Source organism: Microtus ochrogaster, assembly GCF_000317375.1.
Source record: "Microtus ochrogaster isolate Prairie Vole_2 chromosome 14 unlocalized genomic scaffold, MicOch1.0 chr14_random_1, whole genome shotgun sequence".
Lineage (NCBI taxonomy): Eukaryota > Metazoa > Chordata > Mammalia > Rodentia > Cricetidae > Microtus > Microtus ochrogaster.
The window spans coordinates 24,064,990-24,089,109 of NW_004949096.1; the positions used below are offsets into that span (position 1 = coordinate 24,064,990).

At 38.4% G+C, this 24,120-nt stretch overlaps 1 protein-coding gene across 2 annotated transcripts in view; it reads left to right on the top strand.

The window, feature by feature from the left end:
• Positions 1–24,120, top strand: part of Aqr (aquarius intron-binding spliceosomal factor) — an 82,502-nt gene that overhangs the window by 31,016 nt on the left and 27,366 nt on the right. For both annotated transcript variants that reach the window (XM_005364211.3, XM_013352694.2), the window contains 7 exons: positions 1,596–1,699; positions 3,070–3,172; positions 5,851–5,971; positions 11,479–11,620; positions 15,441–15,619; positions 18,837–19,004; positions 19,743–19,912. In XM_005364211.3, the coding sequence (XP_005364268.1) occupies positions 1,596–1,699; positions 3,070–3,172; positions 5,851–5,971; positions 11,479–11,620; positions 15,441–15,619; positions 18,837–19,004; positions 19,743–19,912 (987 nt within the window). The remainder of the gene's footprint in view (positions 1–1,595; positions 1,700–3,069; positions 3,173–5,850; positions 5,972–11,478; positions 11,621–15,440; positions 15,620–18,836; positions 19,005–19,742; positions 19,913–24,120) is intronic.

The following is a 24,120-nucleotide window of genomic DNA, read 5'->3' on the forward strand; positions in this document are numbered from 1 at the left end:
CCCTTGTATCCCTAATCTCTCCAAGACTTTTATCATAAAGGGGTGTTGAATTTGGTTTTGAAGACAGGGTTTTTCTGTAGCTTTGGAACTGGTCCTGAAATTCACTCTTGTAGCCCAGGCTACCTTCGAACTCACAGAGATCTGCCTCCTCTGCCTCCTGAGTACTGGGATTAAAGACAAGGCATGCACTACCACTGCAAGGCTCATTTTCTCCTTTTTATGCAGTCCAGGATCCCAGCCCAGGGACGGTGCTGCATGTTTGTGGTCTCCCCACCTCTGCTAAAGTAATCTGGACAGTCTCTCATAGACACATCCAGAATTTATTTCCCTGATCATTTCGAACCCCATCAAGTTGATATTCTAGATTAATCCTCACACCTGGCTTGTCAATTTAGAGTGTGTCTCTGAAGAATAACAGTGTCATGCTTAATTCACACTCTCTTTCATAGTCAGTCCTAATCTCTCACCGGCTTTGGACCTTTCCTAAATACTGGGTGGGTTACATGGAGCACTAAGGTGCCACGTCTTTTTGGAAGAAGAGTGAGCGCAGGCATCTCTTTCCGCCTTCTGCAGAGCAGTAGTGCTTTTGTCCTCTTTCCTCTGCGCTTTGAGTGACTGAAGCCGCTGTGTAAATGTCTGACTCATGCTTTTCTTGGTGTAGGCCCCTTCCTCTCAGGCTCGGTTTTAGAGTCACTTTGCAGTTGTCTAGCAATTTCATGGCAAGCCTACCTCTACCTTTGGTGACTTTCTGTGCCATCCACCCTGATAGAAGGACTTCTAGTTCTTTTCTATAACACAGAGGCATGATCTAAGAGAAAGACTGTTACTTCAGTCTGTCAGATCCTCACAGTGTGCCTGCCTTGTCCTTTACTCCAGATTGGTCTGGATGCCCCTTGCCAGGTCTTATCTTCCCAGAGATCAATCAGTCAGAAGCATGCTGTATTTTCCACTTTTCTTTGGGTTAATCTCCAGTACAGTATCCCTAGGGCTTGTTTTTAGTAGTGTTTGGCTAGTCCTTGGTCATAAAATTATTAGAGTTCACTGCAAAGGAAGCTAACATGCATGCCATTTTCATGTCAACTGTGGTGGGGTCACAGAAAGCTAGGGGTGTCACTCTGGTGGAGTGCTTTCTTGGCATGCACAAGGCTTTTGGGTTCACTCCCTGCAGTGGTGGAGAGGGAGCACAAACCTCAGATACTGTTGTTTTCCTGCTAGAACAATTGATGCTTTCCCTATTGTTTAATGAGGCAGGGATCACATAGAAGATAAACATAAGATGTAGTGAGTATTTATTACTTACCAAAATCACAAATCAAATGAATGTAATAGATATCTCCATAGTATTCATAAACACTAAAGTCACACATTTTTCCAAAATATTTCACATACTAAGACAAAAAGCAAGCCTCAACAAATACAAGAGAATGAAATAACACATGTATTTTATCTAACCATAACGCGATATCAACAGCAAGAGAAATGAAAGTACACAAACCCATGGAGTTTGAACAACATGCAATCCCCCATATGGCCTAGGAATCCCAGGTGGTTGTGTTGATGCACAGGCGTTGACTGTTGACGGTTGGCTTTTCTAGAGAGCTGCTTTTGCGCACTTCCCCGAACTCTATGACTTCGCCCTTTCCAATGTGGCAGAAGTAGATGCCCGGGATTCCTTGGTCAAGTTCTTTGGGCCTCTCAGGTAAGAAACATGAAAAGAACAGCATTCTTCCTTAGAACATGGCTGTTGGGATTTTCTTTTCCCAGTTGCTTTTATTCCTTTTCTACTGCTGTGTGGTGGCCCCTGGTTAACCTCACAACTGTTGCTTACCTCTAGCTGTTAGGAAAGAGTCACTTAAACATAACTAACCATCTTTTCCTTGGGAAGGAGTGAAAATATTTTTAATAACTTAGGCCATTGTTCTTTGAGCAGAGCATTAAGCTGGCTAGCTATAAACAGAATATAACAGAAACCAGTAAAGCTTCATGTTTGATATTAACGGTATGACTTAGGAAAATCTTGTGGTTTTAAGATATGTAACATCAGTAATACTATCTAGTACATATCCACTACTGTATTTTTTGGAAGATAATAGTTACTAGCTTATTTACTTCTTATTTCCTGTGTAATTAAAACAGTCAGGGATCTTGTAGGTATTTCAGGCATGCTAGTAGTGTTCCCCATTGTACTCCTTCTTGATTGCTTTGCTGTTGAGTATCAGTATTTGACCTGGAAAACAAAATTGAAAATAGATTAGCAGTTTAAGGGGGTTTGGAATGAAAAAGAGAGGCTTGATATAAAAGACATAAGAAAAAATTTGGGGTTGATAAAAGAAAAATACTGTTAATAAAAGACAAATAAGGATAATTTATCTTTTTTCACGTAAAAAAAATTACATGTAAAATACATACTTTGAATTTTGTCACATACTTCTTTAAAATGTCTAAGAGTCCAGTGTTGGTAACTTTTTCAGTAGAAATGTTTTCTATTTCATCAAGGTCGTTCTTAAGTGTAACTTTAGATAGTCCCCGTGGGAGCAAGGAGGCACTACATCCAAGAGCTAGCTGGACTCTGGCCCAAGCAAAAAGTGGTGTCCTTGCAGAGTCCTTCAGTGGTTTTCAGGTCCCCAGAAAATACTTCAGAAGTTTTAACCCCTGCTTTTTAGTTTTTGTTGTTGTTGTTTGTTTTTGTTTGTCTGTTTTGATGCCTATGGCCTGGGGTTATATTTACTTTTTAAGATAAGAGTAGGAAAATGGAGGGATGGTGGTGTGTGTGTGCACACCTTTAATCCCTGTGGCAGAGGCAGGTGGAGTTTGAGACCATCCTGGTCTATAAGAGCTAGTTTCAGAACAGGCTCTGAAACTACAGAGAAACCCTGTCTTGGAAAACCAAAAAAAAGGAAGGAAGGGAGGGAGGGAGGGAGGGAGGGAGGGAGGGAGGGAGGGAGGGAGGAAGGAAGGAAGGAAGGAAGGAAGGAAGGAAGGGAGGGAAAGGAAAGGAAGAAAAAGAAAAGAAAAACTGTTTCCGAAGTGAAGTTAATTGATCTGAATAAACTATTCTCCGTTTTGCAGTTCAAACACACTCCACCAGGTGGCATCATACCTCTGCCTCTTGCCAACGCTTCCTAAAAATGAAGATACAACTTTTGAAAAAGAATTTCTTCTAGAATTGCTGGTAAATATTAATGTTCTCAGTATTTCTCCCATGGCTTTTACTGCCTTTTTGAATCCCTCATAGAGATATAAACAGTACTGATGTCTGCATACAGATTCAGTAATTTACCTTGACCTTAACTTACTTGAATTATTTGATTTATCTGTCTCTCTTTATCTATTTATCTCTCTACCTACCTACCTACCTACCTAGCTACCTATCTACCTATTTTGGTCAGACTTTTTTTTTCATTTCTTTAATCTCATTTTTCATGCCTTCAAGCTCCCTTACGGCAGAAATTCATTATATCACAGATGAGCCTCTGTGTTACTGGACTGATACTCTGGGGGTACAGAGTTAAGAGACCATGGCTAGACACAGGGCTTGTGGATGACCATGCTCGTGTGGTTATTGAAAAGGTGATTATTCAAACGTAATGTATTCAAATATTAGGTAATATTGATAATATAAGCTTAATAATTTAGAAGTATAGTTAATTATCCCTAAGTAACTTAATTATGAGCACTTTTCAGTTAGTTTTGGTGATGAGGGGCTTTAATTTTTAAACTTACATTTTTTCTAGTTTTGTGTTGCTTTATAGAAACATAGTTTTTGTTGGAGCAGGGACTAATATGCTATTGTTGCTGGGTTTGGTTTTTTTTTTTTTTTGAGTTTGTATTGTTTAACTTCATAAATGTACAGTTCCACAGTGGTTAAAGTTAAGGAGTGAAGAACTTATCTGCTTGGCCTTCCCCTGTTACTCAGAATTCTGCACTTACACCCTTCTAAAGTTTTCATATGTGTGTGTGTGTGTTTGTATGTTTTTATATATACATATATATGCATACATGCATGTGTATATATATGACTTAATTATCTGAGTAATAGTGGAGTACATTTTATTGCTGCAATTTAGAACTTCTGTAAGTCAAAATGCAAGTTAAGCATGTAGCTCAATGATAGAGTGCTTATACAATATTTTCAATGCTATATATACATTGGTCTCCAGTACCAAAGGAGCAAAGATTCAAGTACTTCCAGGATTTAAAAAAAAATTATGATTTTCATTTCACTTTCTTTGGGAATTTAGTTCACTTTGCAGTGTATGGATACCTTTTCCCTTCAGTACAGCATTTTCTGGAACAGATGACTATTTAGCAATGTTGCAGCTACTGGCTCTTTAAGTTGTTGACAGTTTTCACCTTTACAGATACTGCTGCAGAGAGAGAGAGAGAGAGAGAGTGTGTGTGTGTGTGTGTGTGTGTGTGTACACACACCCATATGTGGACATTTAATCAGAACCAGAAACTGATAATCTGATGTGTTTATCTACATTGAGAAAGAGGCTGCCTGGTTATCCTCCAAAATGTGTAGATTGCCACTAACAGTCCGATGAGCGTGTCCACCTCCTTCTTACCACCCTTGATCTGACCAGCTTTCTTATTTTTTCTAGGGTAGAGAGGGAAGGATTTAAAATGGTTGTTTTAGGTTTTGTTTTGTTTGTAATTTTTTCTTTACTATTTTAAGATTGATTGGCTTTTCATCTATTTCAGACATTTGTGGCTAAGCAATAAATAAATAAATATGCATGTATTTGTTGATTTTTCTTACACATGTTGAATCATACTAGATGTGCCACTCTGTGATTTATTTTCCAAGCTTATATTTTTAATACATGAGGTAGAACATAACCCTCCACTGTTGGGAAGATGAATTGGGGAGTAGAGACCAGAAACTATTTGTTAACAGGTGTTTAAAGCTTGGTGACAGGTGTTTGAGTGTCATTTGGGGACAAAGCCTCGGGGAGCATTTTAAATTAGTTCTAGTATGGAAAATGCTTTTTATCTTGCATGTTTACTCTGTGAAGTGTGTCTTAGATTGCTATCTCTGTCTGTCCTCCTACAAGTCACTTGTCACTGTCTGTAACTGCAAATGCTTCCTAAAAATTCGCTGAGCTCTTTCCTGACTATGTAAAATCTCTTTTGAGTCAGGCCGTTGGTACCAATACTAAAAGTTTTTATGAACAAAAGAAATACAGACCCTTCCCAGGGATCTTTCTCATAGAAAAATGAGTGTCATTTTGGCATTGTTAATTAGAAAGCAGGCGTGTTTGTGTGTGGGATGCACAACTATGGTATTAAGCATATGTAGAGATCAGTACTGAAGGGGAGGTGCAGCTTACCCTATCGTTTTACAGTGAGAAGATTCAGACTAGGGGATTTATAAAATTTCTCCGGTTATGTGAGATTCTTAGTAGAAACATGAAAATTAAATCCAGGATTCAGAATTTTTGTTGGGGATGTTTGTTTCGTTTTTACATAGATGCTACAGTTCTGAAACTCTTGGCATGTACCATGGAGTTTGATACGGTTTATAGTATCCCATTTCATTTTCATAGACCCCTGATAGACCATAACGCTTTATTTGTTTTACTAAAAAAAAAAACTAAGATTAAGAAGCTTATAGTAACTTCCTTATAAATGGAGGAGCTGAGATTGGCGCTAGTACATTTGATTGATGCATCCTTATTCTGTGATTTATGGGGGAAAACAGGAAGAAAAAAATGAAGTCTCCTTGAAGTGTCTCAGTGAGAGAAAGGCAGGAATTTCTCCACCCGTGCATATGGTGGGCCTGTCCCGGTTGCTCTGGGTAAACCCTAGTGTCGCTCATGTTCTGCACAAACCTGTTCCTTCCTGCAGGTGTCTCGACATGAACGCCGTATCTCTCAGATTCAGCAGCTGAATCAGATGCCTTTGTATCCAACCGAGAAGATTATATGGGATGAAAACATTGTCCCAACTGAGTACTATTCTGGGGAAGGTAGGTAAAAGAACGCAAGTGAAGGATACAGAGCGTCAGATGTGACGTGAACTTAATTTCTTCATATATGGCTAAAATGCATGCCAACTCCTCTGTACATGGGCTACTTTTCTGAGTTCTGAAGTTAATATTAGAAGCTAGAAAGAATGGGAACTTTGAATGCTTAGGATAAGGATTTGTATTCAATGTAACTAGGCCCTAAGATATGTTAGTTACCCTATATAAAATATGGTTATTAAACCACAAGGCTGGTTTTTTTTTGGTTTTTTTGTTTTGGTTTTTCGAGACAGGGTTTCTCTGTGGTTTTGGAGCCTGTCCTGGAACTAATCTTGTAGACCAGGCTGGTCTCGAACTCACAGAGATCTGCCTGCCTCTGCCTCCCGAGTGCTGGGATTAAAGGCATGCAGCACCACTGCCCGGCCACAAGGCTGTTTTTAAGAAGGCTTAAGAATGCAGAAAGTAGCTGGGAGGCAGAGGCAGACGGATCTCTGTGAGTTCGAGGCCAGCCTGGTCTACAAGAGCTAGTTCCAGGACAGGCACCAAAAACTTCAGAGAAACCCTGTCTCGAAAATCAAAAAAAAAAAAGAATGCAGAAAGTACAGTTTTCATTGTGTCACTGTTTAGTAGACTTGCCTTTCAAACGCTCTCTTAGAGCATTTTTAAAGTTCTTTGTGAAGGCTTGTAATGACTGTCAATAAACTACATAACAGCAGTTGGTAACAAATGTTTGGGGTTCTTAACTTTTATTTTTGTTCTTAATATTTTGAGCCAAGGTATCACACTGTGTAAACTAACCTGAAATATGCCTTAGGCTGGTCTTGAACTTCTGTCTCCTTAATCTCCCAAGTGTATATACTACCTTTTGAGCCTGTAGTTTTGTTTCAAAACTACCTGTTAATACACTGAAGCAGAGAATTTGGCCTAAATGTACTAGTGGTATTATACTAGTGATGACCCTAAAGTAGTCACAATTCTTTCATGGCTGCTGTTCCAAAGATTTCCTGAAATTTCTGAAATCTACCCTCAGAAAGTGTGTGCAATTAGAAATAATTATATTAAACAACATAAGCCAGTGCCAGGTGGTAGTGGCAGTGCACACCTTTAATCTCAGCACTAGGGAGGCAGAGACAAGTGGATCTCTGAGTTCAAGGTGAGTGAGTTCTAGAAAAGCCAGAGCTACACAGAGAAACCCTGTCTCAAACCCCTGTTCCCCACCCCCCCAAAAAAAAACATAAGCCACAATCAGAAAGATAAGCACGGCTTGTTCTTTTCTATATATAGAACATAGAAATTACATTATATGTAGGTGTGTGTGTGTGTGTGTGTGTGTGTGTGTGTAGAACAAGACACTAGAGCAGGGATCATGAGACAGGAAGAAGAGATACTAAGGAAAGTGGGAAGTAGAATAATGGAATCTGTAAGGAATCTTTCACTGTCCCGCCAGCCAGCTCCCAAATAATAACATGAAGACTTCCTATTAATTATGAAATCTCAGCCTATAGCTTAGTCTTCTTCCTAACTAGCTTAATTTAATTTAACTTAATTAAATTAACTTAATTTAACCCATTTATATAAACTTAATTTAACCCATTTATATAAATCTACATTTTATCATGTGCATTGTCTTCCATATTGCATCTCCTGTTTCCCATCTGTGTCTCCTGGTGTCTCTTATGTGCCTAGATTTTCCTCCTCTCCCTTTTTCTCCCTGGAAAGCCTACCTATACTTCCTGCATAGCTATTGGCCATTCAGCTTTTTATTATACCAATCACAGCAGTACATCTTCACACAGTATACAAGTATCCCACAACATTTCCCCCTTTTTGTCTAAATAAAAAGGAAAGCTTTTAACTCTAATATAGTGAAGCTATGGCTTATGTAAGTTTCTTTTTTGAATTTGATAACAAGGAAAATCGTAACTATAACCTATCTGGTCTTCAACTCCATCAAAGACTGAGAAGGCTATATTACTTAAGTAAACAGGAAGTGCAGAACAAACAACTTCCAAAACCTTAGAAATGACAGAAGCAAGAAATGATAGAAACTGTCACCCAAGGTTCCTCTGAAATATTGAGCATCCATCTTTGGCCCATAAGTCTAGAATATCTGAGAGATTTTTGAAGGACTTACCTGCCTTGTCTTGGCAAAGTTTGGCAATTGCTTTCTTGCTTTCTTTTGTGTTCTGCTTGTCCAGTTTAAAGAGCATACTGTCAGCAGTTGAGGCAAGAGCAGTTTCTTGCCCAAATGGCCAGCTCTGCCACAAGAAAAGCAAACTACATTATAGAACTTCTTTGATCCCCATCATCTTTTTTGAAGTAAATTGGTGCTGTCAGGAATAGACATGTCCCATTGTAATGAAAAGCCTTATGTTATTAAACGTTTTAAATGCCATATTCTATAGGTCTCTGAAGTGTTTGAAAGCCATCTATCAATTTAAAGTACATCTCTGTTGGCCTTGAAAACATACCTAACGTGACTATAAGTTTAATCATTGTAGATGACTACTAACCTGTCTTTTTTTTATTATCCTAAATAGCTTGCAAGGGCTAAAACTGCACATGTTTTTAAATGATCTGCATAGGTACAATACCTTAAACAAAAATAGAAACATATATGCAGAATAACCTTAAATTTGAATCAGTATACAAAAATTGATACCAGTGTAAAATATTTGGGACTCATAGTTATTCAAAAGTAGATTCAATAATCCACCTCTTTATCCCATCATTTCTATTCTGTATCCCCACTTTTCCCCTTCAGATTGAGGTCTTTGACTTAATCTCCTTTTTTCAGCTTTTTTTCCTAACTTGACCAATAACAACTTGTAACCTATCCCCCTAAACAGTGACAAACATCCATAACCCACTGAATGACCAAAAACCACCCATCCCACCTCCTAGGAATGTGGGCATCATGTTCTGTAGACTGCTTCCTGATGCCTGGGGGTGACCCTGAGACTATTGGGATAATGGTGAGAGAGCTAGCTATTGTCCAGTCTTGTGATGGGAAAGTGTAAGACTTGTCTGAAGTTCTGGCTGGATAGTCTGTGAGGCTGGGCCATCTCAGCTAGCAACTTTGAAGTTGCTCTGGATGCAAAATTTTGGGGAACTAACAGGCTTTCTTAGAAGCTGGATCACCTGGGCTGCTTGTCTTATTTTGGTGTCTGGTCCTTTTTTTCTGAAAACACAGAAACTTTTAAAGGTAACATACATGTCTGTATTGACAAAAGTGTGGAATGTGTGATTTATACAAGTCAGCTAAAGATGGCTTTTTGTTTTATGTTGAGCAAATAAAAGGCATCTGTCAACTTTTTTAAGTCCACTTGGATTATATAACCAAACTGTAACATAAATTTCTGTCCACCCATCTGAAAGGATGTTATGTGTAAGTCATAAGGGCTCTATCACCAACAAGATTTATCATGTCTTACCCAGTCTCAGGGCTCTTCCCATGTCAAGGGATTAGCTTCTACATTACCTGTCTTGTAGTCTTTTTTGACTTTCCCCTCATGTCTGTAGCCAAGATCCTCAGGAGGTCTCCCCTGGTCAAATATGATCTTGATTAACTTCGAAGGAATTCATAGCTTTTCATTTCCTGTGAAAACAAAAGCAGAGCCCCTCCCCCAATGCAACATATTGTCTAAATTCCAATTTGAAGCCAAGACATCCTTAAAGTATATGCTGGTTTAATTTAGCAGTCCTTTCCACAATTTAATGTCTCTCAGCAACTGTCGTTCTCTGTTCATTAACATTCAAAAAATTCACAGTCAACAAAACACCATACAGGATCCAGATGCCCAATTTCCCATCTTTATGTAGCTTTTTAAAATACATTATTTTACCCTCCCTTTAAAGACTTTATTATTTTTGAACTATTTTTTTCTATAACTGTCTATATATCCATTTTCTTTCTTCAGCTTCTAAGCATGTTTAAACATACTGTACTTTTATAGAGGTTGTTTTGTGTCTGGACCTGGCTTTACTAAGCATCTGTAGCATTCTCTGATCACATGAGACAAATCTTAAACTGTCATGTCACTTGCCACATGGCTCAGTTTAGCACATGGCGCTGCACATTGCTCTGGGGGCTGACTCCAACCCATAGGCAGAAGTGGAGAGCCGTGTCTCTATGTACTGCAACCAGCCTGAGAGACTGGGACTAGGAATCCTCATCTGGTTCCTTGTTGGTGTGTTGGGAACTTTTTAAGCTTTCTCAGGTCCTATTTGGAAATACATGCCCCCACATTGGATACCATATATAACAGGCCAGCTCCCAAACAATGACATGAAGACTTATTATGAAAGTTCAGCCTTTAGCTTAGGCTTGTTCCTAACTAGCTCTTATAACTTAAATTAACCCTTTTATATTAATCTGTGTTCTACCATGTGGTGTTTGTTACCTCTCTTCCATCTTGCACCTCATGTTTCCTCTCTGTGTCTCCTGGCGTCTCTTACACACCCATATTCTCCTCCTTTTCTTTCTCCAGAAATCCTGCCTATACCACCTGGCTACCTATTGGCTTTTTATTACATTAGTCACAGAAAAACACCTTCACACAGTATACAAATATTCTAAAACAGAAATCCATGTAATAATCAAGTAGAGGCTGGACTAATTAGGGAAGGGCTACTAGGGGGACAGAGCCAGGAGACCAGATGAGAGCAAGGTGCCACACATATAGACAAGGATGCTCAAAGGAACCCATTCTCTTCTGTGTAGCCATTTTTAATTCAATGGAGGTTACAAGGTGTTAACTTTTGTTTTTGTTTTGTTTTAAATAAAAATGAGACACCTTTCCTTCAACCTGTGCCTGAGAGAGAGATGCTGAGTCAGATTGCAAGTCAGTATCTACTAATAAAAACGATATGAGTATTTTGCACATCATTTCTTTTAGTTCTTTTATTACTGTTTGTACTGTAAACAATGATTTCAAAAACGTGATTTGTGTGTTAAATGTATTGTAGCTTTAAGGATTACTTTGACAATGCTGTGGAGTACTTGATCTCTAAATAAGGGTGAGACTTCATTCACTGACAGAGAAGAGAAGGGATGGAATAACACATAGACAGCGCCTTGACCCTTAAAGTCTACCCAAAGGAATGCTTGGAGTTCTCTTTAGGCAAAGTGACATCTTCATAATTAAATTTGCATAGTAATCTATCACATTGTGAGTTTATGCTAATGTTACATACTTCAAGACTTGGATGGCATGAAGGGGAAGGAGCCTGTTCTAGTGTTGTGTCTCAGCGAACATTTAAGAAGCACAGTTTGTGTGTGAAATACTGATGTAGATTACTTTTATGAATGGTTGTAGCTGTGCCCTCAGTTTTCAAAAGGCAGCCTGTGCTAGTCTAGCCTTAGTGTTTACGCAGATGGAAGTGTGAGGACGTGCCTGTGTTTCACGTCATCAGCAGCTGCTTCCCTAGTAGCTGGTATGGTTTTTGTATTTAGATCAGATGGCTGATTCAAAGAATAATGCTATCACCAATGATGTTTTCTTTTTCAGGCTGTCTTGCTCTCCCCAAATTGAATCTGCAGTTTCTAACTCTACATGACTACCTCCTGAGGAACTTTAATCTCTTCCGCTTGGAATCCACCTACGAAATTAGACAGGACATCGAGGACAGTGTCAGCAGAATGAAGCCGTGGTCAGTAAATCGATGCCATTTATAATGAAGAGATGTGTCCACAGTAAAATGATACGCCGTGTTAAGAAAATCAGTGCGTTTAGTGATATGAAGTTACCTGTCAAAGACACTCACGAATTGAGAATTTTTAAAATGTGAATTTACTTCTGAGGTATTAAAATGTGAACTATGTGTCTAAGTACCTGGAGGTATGGCTGGAGAACTGGGGAGAAGGGAGGAGAGGTCATTTTAGTTAGGGAGGGGGAGAAGTGTAGACAAGATTCGCTTAGATGGTAGTAGCAGGGTAAAGAGGGAGGATATGTACTGGCCAGCAGTCCTGTATAGGGCAGAGACACTCTGTTAGTCTTGGGTGGAGTTTACAGGAAAGGAGATTTCCTCTTCCACAGTTGCTCCCATGACTGTAGTGGAAACTGTGAGTCGGTGCCCAAAGGAAGTGTCTAGGGCCTTGGGTGTTTCAGAACATTCAGAGTAGCACGTTGGAACTAACCTGGTAGGGTTCACCTACAGGTCTATTTACATGGGGATTTCTTCTGTTTCTATCTTTGACTTTATCTGGAGAGTTTCTTTAAGAAAAGCCTTTGTTCCAGCCGTGGTAGACAGTGTTGCATTATGAGATTGGTGAAGGTTAGTTTTGGAATTTTACCCTAGAGATTTGGGGTATTCCTTCACTGTTTATAGTCAATGATTATAAATCACATATATTAAAAGTATGTATTTACTTATTAATAAAATTGAGTCATAAAGTGAATCTTCATTACCTTTCAGGCACAGTAGGTACACACATGCAATGTTGCTGACTTTGTATGGAAAACTTAATGGTTGCTGGAGTGTGAACCTCCTTAGGTATCTTCCAGCCTTCTCCCTTTTCCTTACCATAGAAAGTGGCCACAGGCACTATGATTATGATCTATTTTTTCACATCCATATTTTATTTTATACACAGTTCTAGTTTTTTAATTATTATGTGAGAAGTTATTCTGGATAAGACTATAAAACCTAACACAAGTATTTTTGACTTAATAATCAGTTGAGTCAGTAAGTAGGCTAGGATTATGAAATTTGTATATCCACTGGCTGCTCTTCCCTGCCCACAGCTTTGCTGAAATTATTGCCCATTGTTCAGACTCTGTGGGGACACTTGATGCAGAAATTCCTTTACAATTTATGGTTACCTTGCATTTATATGCCTAGATTCAGAGCCTAATTTTGGCCATTTTCAAAATAGGGATTTATTAACTAGCATTTAAGTAAATAGAATTCTCTTGTACATTTAATTTAAATATCAAACACACAAAGAAAACAATTACTCATGGTTTTTATTCTCTAATAATAGAGGATCTTTTAAAATTACTCATCTTTTGATATAAGAAAAAAAAATGTTGCTTTTGGAGTTAGTTTGTTCCCATTTGAAATAATAAATCGTTCTAAAGTTTTGTCACTGGTGCCCATGAAGAAATAGCTGCAAGGGCTAGTCACACTGTGAGGGTGGAGGAGAGAAACCCAGGCACTATTGCACAGTACATGTGTTAGGTCACGTTTTCATGTGGACAGCAGTAAAAGGTGATGTGCTTCCAAGTGGCAGAAGTCTGTCCTTTTTATGCTTCAAGTTTCAGTTCTGTAAGAAATAAGACTGAAGGACCCGGATTAGTGGTTGCCTGGGGTGTACAGAGACTAACTGCTGTTGGACAAAAGCATTCAGGGGCAATACAAATGTTCTAAAGTTGGATTGTGATGGTAGATGCACATCGTGTAAATTTACTAAAACTCTTATTTGTACATTTACAGTAAATGAGTTCCACAACTGTCATGGGGTAAAAAGTGGTAGAGACCCTTTTGTAAGGTTTTAAGCACGCTGCCATGCCTTCAAGAGCTGTCCCAGTGCTAGCCATTGCACAACTTTTATTCTTAGATTTTCTCTAATGTTATAAAGTTGTATAGGTTTAGTTACAGCACATAATCTTCATAGTAGATGTAATTTAATGTCATTTTTATAATTAATATTAAATGTAAGTTTTAAAGTGCTGCCTTAGTTTATGTTCCAAATGCACCATCTAATGTAAAGTTAGTTCTGAATGTACTTTAAAGTAACAGAGATAGGAATGAGTATTTGGGAATTGCTGCTGGTTGTTGGCAATTAACACAACTTCCCCTCTGATCTTTTTTAAGTGAGTAGATAGATACTTCTAAGTGACTTAAAGTAGTATATCCCAATGAAGATTCTTCCACGTTTTTAAGTTTTTAAATAATAGTTTCCTGGAGGTAAGGGGGAAGGGTGGGATGAGGGATGGGAAAGAACTGTGGTTGGAATGTAAAATGAAATTAAAATAAATAAATATATTTTAGGCGTTGTATAAGAATGTAAAGAACAAAAGATAAAATGTTAATAGTTGAAATTATTTGAAGAGAGGAAAGGATCAAATAAACCTAAGAAGAACTGTCCTTTAGAAATGAAAGAGACACCAGACGAGCAAAAGCCTTAGGAGATTTCCAGTAGGGAAAAAGACAGTAGCTGAAGCAGTTTCTATCCAGAACAGTGAAAGTAGAGGCATTGCATTTCCTGATTTCAAATATATTACGAAACTACTGTGATCAAAATAGTGCACAGTAGACCTAAAAAGGGGTGTGGACATATTCCAGTTGTGGCCCACGCGTTTAAGCCCAGCCCTTGGAGACAGGCAAGTGGATCTTGAGTTCAAGACCATCCTGATCTATAGACTGAGTTCCAGAGCAACCAGAGCTGTTACGCAGGGAAAACCTGTCTCAAAAAAAAAATAAAAGAAAACAAACAAATAACAGCAAAAAATAGGGTCATATACAAATAGATAACAGTGGAAAGCCCAGGAATAAAACTATGCATATGTGACACTTGTGCTGAGAATATACAATCAAGGAGGAAGACTGGATCTGCATGCAGAACCCAGAAGAAATCAGATCATTGCCGCATTAACATGAATGCAAAGAGATTAAGCCTAACTCTTGAGACCACGAAATATGTGGAAGGAAACAGATGATTTCCATAACATTGCTCTTAATATTTTTACTTTTGCTTTTGTTTTTTGGCTTGGATTATAACATCAAAAACAGAGGAGGCAAATACAAAGATATAGCAATAGTGAGTAGAAAAGCATTAAAGTAACAAGTCTCTGTCCAAAAAAAAAAAAAAGGAAAATGAGAAGGAAATCTATGATGTGTGAAGAAATACCTGCAACTCATATCTAATTAAGGATTTATATCAGAAGTATAAGAACATAGACACACATAAAAAATTTAAGTTGAAAAACTGGCAGACATCCTAAGTGGATGATTGTAATAAAGATCTAAAGGTGGTCAACGGCTATAAACCAGCAGCGCTCAGGCCTCTACTCCGCAGGAAATGGACTTCCAGGCACTCATCCTTGTTAAGAAGGAAGGTAGCTATTGGCAAGATTATTAAGAAAATGAAAGCTTATGCAATGTTCTTGGGACTATAATGGTACAGTCATTATAGAATACTGTATGGACATTCCCCAGTAATAGAAAACAAAATCATCGTCTTGAAGAAATATATGTTCTTCATGCGCTTAGCAGCACTGTTGTCAACAGCAAGATAGGGAAACAGTCTGTGTCTATGTAGAGATGAAGGAGTAAAGGAGGTGTGTGGCTATATATACAGTATAGAGTATAGAATACTGTTCATTCTCTAAGAAGAAAGAGCCCCTACCCTGGGTAACCAGTGCTAGCTAGCACTTGACCGTGAGCTAAGCATGTATCCCCCAAGTTTTACTTGTATCAGGTTGTAAAGTTCCTGTTTGTGTGATCATCCACTGCTTTGACTTTTCAGGCAGTCTGAGTATGGTGGTGTAGTATTTGGTGGTTGGGCACGAATGGCTCAGCCCATTGTGGCTTTTACTGTCGTTGAGGTTGCTAAACCCAACATTGGTGAAAACTGGCCGACCCGAGTCCGTGCAGATGTCACCATCAATCTGAATGTCAGAGATCACATCAAGGATGAATGGGAAGGTAATTTGGTACCTTTTACCTCTTTCCTTTCTAGTTTCCCGTTTAGAACAGTGACTTGCGGTCTTCCTAAAGCTGTGACCCTTTAGTAGTACCTCATGTTGTGCTGACCCCCAACCATAAAATTACTTTGTTACTACTTCATAACTGTAGTTTTTCTACTGTTATGAATTGTCATGTAAATATCTTATATGTGACCCCAAAGGGGTCCTGGCCCACATGTTGAGAACCCCTGATTTAGAAGCATTGCAGACTATTACTAAATGTTGTCCTTTTAAAATTTTATTCAACTTTGCTCATAAAATTTATTATAAAGTACTCTAGTTATCTTTGTAATTAGTAAAAATACTAAGGATCATATAAGAGTATTTTAAGTATATAAATATTTAAATAACAAAATCGTAACTGTCAAAGGGTTCTAAAGATTGCAGTTTGCGAAGCAAACTGAGAGGAAATTATAAATTTAGTATAATGTTTTCTGGAGTTTTAGAGTCAATATAAAAGCATTAGTGTGTCCTAAAGGAGACTCAGATATAACTCACACACATTTGTAGAATAAGTAGAGACAGTGATACTTTGAAAAGGTGGAAGCAGACACCTCATGGAGACTGCAGGTCGGAGGAGGGATCTGCTGAGGAGACATGGAGTGAGGGTCCTAAGGAAACTATTTTACCAGAAGAAGAAAGATGGATAAGGACTCGGTGAAACTAGAGTTACTTGAGGTTGTGTGATAATTGACAAGAAAGTAAACTATTTATGTTCCTAATTTTTTTTAAACTATATAAGTTTTGGCAATGGGAGTTGTGTTCCATAATTAGCTTTGGGAGAAGCTATCTCAAAAATATTAAGTGAAAAAGTGTTAAAACTTTGCTAACACCTGTGTAAGAAGCAGCCCCTGAACCGCCAGGCGGTGGGCCCTTTTGTATCATCCCCCCTACCCCCTCCCTGCCTGCCCAACCCCAGCTGTCTGAGGGCTCCCACTTGCTGCGCTGTGGTAAGAAATAGCAGCCAGTAGGTTTAATCTCCTGCTACCTTCTTCAGATGCCAGAAGGAAAGGGATAGTGCCATAATGGATCAGTTTCCAGAAATTATAGCTCCTAGCATGGTGTTAACCACGGGGAGCATATGTTAGACTTATAAGGGGATTCTGAAGGAGTCTAGCAATGCAGTTGGCCAAATGTTTGACAAATGGCTGCTTTACTGGGTATCATTTGTGACAGATTTTTTGAGTCCTGTATCTTTCTGTGAGTTCCAGGCTGTTCCATTATATATCTAGAACATGGTGCACCTTTGTGGTTACTGTACCTTGAGAATTCATTAGTTTCTGGACAGGGTCTTGCAGTTATTACCCACTGAAACTTAAGGTGCTAAGTATCTAACACTGTTTTACACATTGGGCAATAAAATAAGTGACTTATTGGCACTCTCAGAAATAGTAATGGCTGGAAATTTTTAAAGACCCATTACAGGAGTTTACAGATGAGAAATGACAGGTTGGCCTTGTAAAAAGTTGGGGAAGGAAAAATGCTCTCCCGACAAAGCCCTTTCTCAGTTGTTCTGGGGACTACTACCTGGAGTACCTGAAGAAAACTTAAAAAAAAAATGTCTTTCTTATTTGCTTTCTCTCACTTATTCCCCAGCCCCGTGACTTTTCTTTTTCTTCCCCTCACACCATCCTTTACCATAGACCTGTGGTAGACTGAGAAATAGAATGGTTGGATATTGGTGGACAAGGCAGGGTGCTGTGCAGTATTTAGGGATGCGTGAACCACACTCTGGCAAGTAGTGGGAAGAACAGTGCTCTTCTGTAAGGCTGGGCCCATATTCAGCCCTTATATTGATCCAACAAGCAAGCAGAAAGTGAGGGGAGGACTGTCTTGAATATTGTCTTACATACAGAATAGCTTTGAAATGTTCCCACAAAAAATTAGAACTCCCTTCCCTCAAGATTTGAAGTTTGGAGCCTTATCTTCATTCATTATTACCCCATATAGAAACTGGATATTAGATTTTGCTTCTAAAAACACAGGTAGGATGGTTACAAATGCTTGAGAAGAAAGGTGAGCTCATGGTAGTACAGACTTTTTAAGTGTAAATTTAAGGTGTCTGCTGCTGTAATGTTCTGATTGTGGAGGGATACTCAGTCAGCCATCGCTGTTGATGTCAGAAAGTGACTCCTACTTTGATGGGGCTTCCCAGGGCCTCTTCTTTGTCTCTAAAACCGAGATGTTTGAGTTGTACAGACTCGAGGTTATGTAGCAGCATAACTCAGCAGAACACTGTTCCTTTTAGTTCTCATTGCCTCCTCGACCCCTTTGCATCTATTTGCCCTTACAGATTTGAGTTATTTTTAGCTTTGCTTACACCCAAACTCTACAAAAAGAAGCCATGATGCTTCCAATCCTATTAGCCATTAATTCACATTGATGTCTTAATCTAGTTGTATATCTTTTTCCCAAGATTATAAGTACTCTGACTATGTACATTTTCATTTTTGTCACTCAATGGCTAAAAATAATAGGTCAGAAAAGAAACGATGTGGCATTCCATGTTGTGAGCTGTAACACTTTGATGCCCCTTTTCTTCCTGTTTCAGTGTTATTGGTGGAGCTGGGAAGCCAGTGGAGACCCCCCAGACTTTGACCCCAATCTCTCCTCTCTTGACATTCACTTAGAAAGATTCCGTTTGCTCTCTGAAACTGTGTGTTGAGCCATTTTCTGTGTGTGATATCTGTGGATTAAAGCACTCCTGTGCTTGGATGCGTTATTCTTGAGTTAACCTGTTTTAGGATAGTGCACTTAGGCTGTTTGGAATGACAATGATGGATAGGTGAAACTGATGGTAGAAATTTGATAACTATGATACAGATGAATTATATTCCAGCCATATTTTTGGTTACTTAATAAGAATTAAAAATAAGGATGATGATGAACATCCAATTTTGGATCTGTAACATGACTTGGAAGTCTTACTCAGTAATTAATTCATGACACAGAAGTTTCTAATTTTAATATAAAAAGATCTTCCTTTTAATTACTGCTATGAAATATTTAATATTAAAAACTGTAGGAAACACATAATCATATTATAATCCAAAATGCCTTATTGGTCACTTTTTTTTTAATGTTTTTTCTCTCCTTCAAAAAGGTTAAGAATTTGCCAATGAAAGATCAGAAGCAATGTAATTATAATATGCCAAAATGCCTTTGTGTTTCACTAGGTCTCCGCAAACACGACGTATGCTTTTTAATCACTGTGCGTCCCACAAAGCCCTATGGTACTAAGTTTGACAGGAGGAGACCTTTTATTGAGCAGGTTGGCTTGGTATACGTCAGAGGCTGTGAAATCCAGGGCATGCTGGATGACAAAGGGCGAGTCATCGAAGATGGTATAGTGATCTATTTCATTCGAGAGAATATCTAGAGTGATACACTTCTGTGCTGTCTTTCTTAGTAAACTTTTAGTTGCTTTATGTAGTAAACACAAAAGATTGTATGTGAAGTGCCTACTTCATAGTTGTAGAATAGGTAATGGGTGACAAGGCTCTTGCCTAACAGGTGCTGTGTATTCCCTAGGTTCAGTCCCCAGTGTGGGGGGGGGGGGAAGGCAAACAAAAAACTGTTAAATGTATTGAATTTTCCATTGTACTTTTTTTTTAAAGATTTATTACTTCATTTGTTTATTTTTGAGAAAGGGTCTTAACTATGTCTTTTTTTTTAAAGATTTATTACTTCATTTGTTTATTTTTGAGAAAGGGTCCATTGTACTTTATAAATGTGCACAAGAAGTATGTGCAACTGAGTTGCCTTTTTAAGTTTCTATATTAGATGATGGAAAGTATATGGTTTTTAATATTTCTAAGTAGGCCAGGCATGACAGCACACAATTGTAATCCCTCTGACCTCTGCACAACATGAGTTGTAAGAAATGATAAAAATTTAGAAAAAGAGGAATGTGCTTTTAATTTTGAATCTAAATTGTCTAAGTAGAGAGAAGTTTAGTCGTGGGGGGATACTGGAGATAAGTTTAATGGCTTATCATTTCTATAAGAGAAATACTTTTAACTTTCTTTGATAGTTAGTTGAAAATACATATTTCATTTAACAAAGTCTTTAACAATATCTAGGACCTGAACCCAGACCCAATCTTAGAGGTGAGTCAAGGACGTTTCGAGTGTTTTTGGATCCCAACCAGTATCAACAGGATATGACCAACACTATACAAAATGGAGCCGAAGATGTGTATGACACTTTCAATGTCATAATGAGGAGGAAACCGAAAGAGAATAACTTTAAGGTAAGTTTGATTCTGTACCTAAATGCCCTTATTTCCTAATAATGAAATCCTAAAATAGAAACACATGCATACTGGGTAAGGGAGTTTAAAGACAACATTAACTGTTTAATTTTGTGAGCATTCTTAAATTCATAGCATATTGATTAGATGTGACATTTAAGGAAATCCATTTGCTAAATATGTTTTGGCTTTAAGGAAATTGGAAATTTATAAATGAATTCAGGTTTTCTTCTGAAAGTCAGTTCCTTTCTTGCTTTTTTACGTTAGGTGCTCAGTTTAGGCCCAGAATGAGGAGGAAGACTGTTCATTCATTTAGTGGATCCAAAGTAGGTGTACTCCCAGATGTCTTTAGAATACAGATGCGGACAAAAGTGCTGAATGATGCTCTGATAACAGTGTTTTGACACACGTCACTCATTAGGAACAGGAAGACCTGGGAGTTTCTAATTTTTGCTTTCATGGTTTAGATGGAGAATTTTAGTAAAGGAAGATCTGAAAATACTTTTTCTGTGCTCATGTGTAAGTCTCTAGGAGGGACTATAAGCAACACTGTTCTTTCAAGTTGTGTTAATATTGGTAACTTCCAGTTTTTGCAGGGTGACTTTCCTTCCTCTTTTCCCCAAGCCTCATTGCTGACACAGTCCTGTCACTCTCTTGCATTCCCACACTGTCGCTGTGTATAAGAAAATACGTGAGCTCTCAAACGCAGAAATTTATGCTCCATTCTTCTTTCTCTGAAGACAAATGCAGTGGGAATCCCTCGCTTCCTTTCCTCCTGCTCCACAAACAGTCCTTCAGTGCTGAACCTCTGGTGATGCCGTATGTAGACACCCTCATTCCACATCCCTGCTTCTCTTCCCCTCTGCTCCTCCCAGTACGTTACTCTCTCTCCATAGCCTCTCTGCCATTCTTTCAAAATGTCAGTTATATTTTGGTGCCCCTGTTTTACATTCTTTAATGGTTTCTTATCACATTGAAGAGTTTTTAATAATCCAAGACACTGTTGTTACATCATCATTTGCCCATGACTTCCCCTATCATGTCCTCCATCTCCTTACTTACTTTACTGTAGCCACACTAATCACACACCCTGTTCTTTAAATAACCCATGACTTTACATGGTTTCACAGTAGATGATTTTCCTTAGGTATATTTATAAAATTATAAATATAGTTCATCTCCACACATAAGTATCTCTTGAGAAGTTTCTTTCCAGGTTGTACAGTACCTAGGACAGTCTCACTTTTCAGTAAGGGAATCTCAGTCACATGACTGAAATCTACAAAATAGTTCTTTATTTGCCATTCTTTTTAGTGTCTTTTGTGTGTCTGAGGTTGTGATTAGCTATATGGGAGTTGTAGAGATGAATAAACATAGTTGAGACCTTAACTACCAATCAAGAAAGTAAGAAATATAAGTAATTACCATGAAAGTTTAACAGGTGCCCAACATGATTTTTTTTAATTTATTAGATTTTTTAAAAAATACCAATCCAAGTTCCCACTCTCTCCCCTCCTCCCATTTCCTCTACACACCCTCCCACCCCACCCCATCCACTCCTCAGAGAGGGTGAAGCACATTGTTTTGTAGAAGGTCCAAGGCCTTCCCTACTATATCTACGCTGAGCAAGGTATCCATCCAAAAAGAAGAGGTTCCCAAAAATCCAGTACATATAGTAAGGATAAATCCTGGTGCCTCAGCCAGTGGCCCCTCAGTCTGCCCAGCCATGCAACTGTCAACCACATTCAGAGGGGAGACTAGTTTGGTCCTATGCTTGTTTCTTCCCTGTCCAGCTGGAGTTGGTGAGCTCCCATTAGCTCAGGTAGACTGTTTCAGTGGGTGAACCCATCATGGTCTTTATCTCTTTGTTCATATTCTCATTTCTCCTACTCTTCAACTGGACTTTGGGAGCTCAGTTCAGTGTTCCAATGCAGGTCTCTGCCTCTGTTTTCATCAATTGCTGGATGAAGTTTTTATGATGATATTTAAGATATTCATCAGTCTGACTACAGGGCAAATCAAGATCCGGCACCCTCTTCCCTATTGCTGGAGTCATCCTTGTGGATTCCTGGGAATTTCTTTAGAGCCATGCTTCTGCTAACCTTATAATGGCTCCCTCAATCAAGATATCTCTTTCCTTGCTCTCATCTCTGTCCTTCCTCGTTCTCGACTATCCCATTCCCTCAAGTTCTCCTCAACACTCCCCTTCTTCCCTCCTCTTCCCCTTTCACCCTCACTTCTTCCCCACCCCCATGCTCCCAATTTTGTCAGGCCATCTTGTCTGTTTCCAATTTCTAGGTAGATCTATATATGTTTTTCTTTGGGTTCATCTTATTATTTAGCTTCTCTAGGATCTTGAACTATAGGCTCAATGTCCTTTGTTTATAGCTAGTATTCACTTATGAGTGAGTATATACCATATTCATCTTTTTAGGTCTGCATTACTTCACTCAGGATAGGGTTTTCTAATTCCATTCATTTGCATGCAAATTCAAGATGTCATTGTTTTTTACCGCTGAGTAGTACTCTCTACTAATGTGTAAATGTGCCACATTTTCTTTATCCATTCTTCAGTTGAGGGGTATCTAGGTTGTTTCAAGGTTCTGGCTATTACAAATAATGTTGTTATGAATGTAGTTGAACAAATGCTTTTGTAGTATGATTGAGCATCTTTTGAGTATGTGCCCAAGAAAGTTATTGCTGGATCCTGAGGTAGGTTGATTTCCAATTTTCTGAGAAACCACCATACTGATTTCCAAAGTGGTTGTACAAGTTTGCATTCCCACTAGTTAGATTCATATCTATCGCCATGCACAAACCTCAAGTCCAAATGGATTAAAAACCTCAGTATAAATCCGACCACACTGAACCTGATAGAAGAGAAACTAGGAAGTAGTCTTCAATGCACGGGCACAGGAGACTACTTTCTAAATATAACCCCAGTAGCACAGACACTGAGAGCAACAATAAATAAATGAGACCTCCTGAAACTGAGAAGCTTCTATAAAGCAAAGGATACAGTCAGTAAGATAAAAATACAGCCTATTGAATGGGAAAAGATCTTCACCAACCCCAAATCAAAGGACTGATCTCCAAAATATATAAAGAACTCAAGAAATTAGACATTAAAATTCTAAATAACCCAATTAAAAAAATGGGATACGGAACTAAACAGAGAATTCTCAACAGAAGAATCTCAAATTGCCAAATGATACTTAAGGAAATGTTCAACATCCTTAGCCATCAGGGAAATGAAAATCAAAACAACTCTGAGATACCATCTTATACCTGTCAGAATGGCTAAGATCAAAAACACCAATGATAGCCTTTGCTGGAAAGGATGTGGAGTAAGGGGAACACTCATCCATTGCTGGTGGGAATCCAACGTGATTTTCCTAAAAGGAAGTTAAAAGAAGCATTTAGGTCCTGATACAAACAAGGGGACCATGACCTGCCTTTGTGGTATGTTCACTGTATGTGTACTGGCATAGAATCCCTCATTTGGTTCTTTGCTTTATTTGCTTTCCAGTGAGTGCAGCCTGTTCTAATCTGGGTCTTCTACTTCTTACCTGGACCATTGGAATGGCCACTGTGCCCTAGTCCCTTCATAATTCTTTTATGTGTATTTCCTAATTCTCTATAACACTGATACTTTATATCCTGCTGCTTAAAACATTTCTGTAACTTTCCATTAATGATGAAGTCAATCAGAAATGATTTGTTGCACTAAATTAAAATGGTACTTTTTTCTTGAAGCTTTTCCTGGTATCAAGCCCATCACCCCATCATCTATATCTCATCTGTAGTAGTGTGTAGGATTCTTTACTGTTGTCACGTTCTGCTACTTGTCGTAGTCCATGTCTTCCTTCATCTCTACTACATTTACAATTTCCTTAGATGGCAGAGTTATCATCTCATTCATCAGTGTTGTATGAATGTACTCAATGATCTGTCTGTCCATTACTCACCCATGCCATATTTAAACTGTGCTAGGTCCCTGAGTTTTAAAAAACTTTATTTGGTTACTGTGTACTTTGAAATTAGGCCTCGCCTCCTAATTTCCATATTTATCAGAATGGTTTTTGGATAGTCTTAAAAAAATGTTCTTGGCTCTGTTAATTCGTTTTGACAGTGTATATGCTAACTCCTGTAGTACCCTTTTATTGTAGTCCCGGTTCTTGTTTGTGTTTGTTTTGTTTTTCGAGACA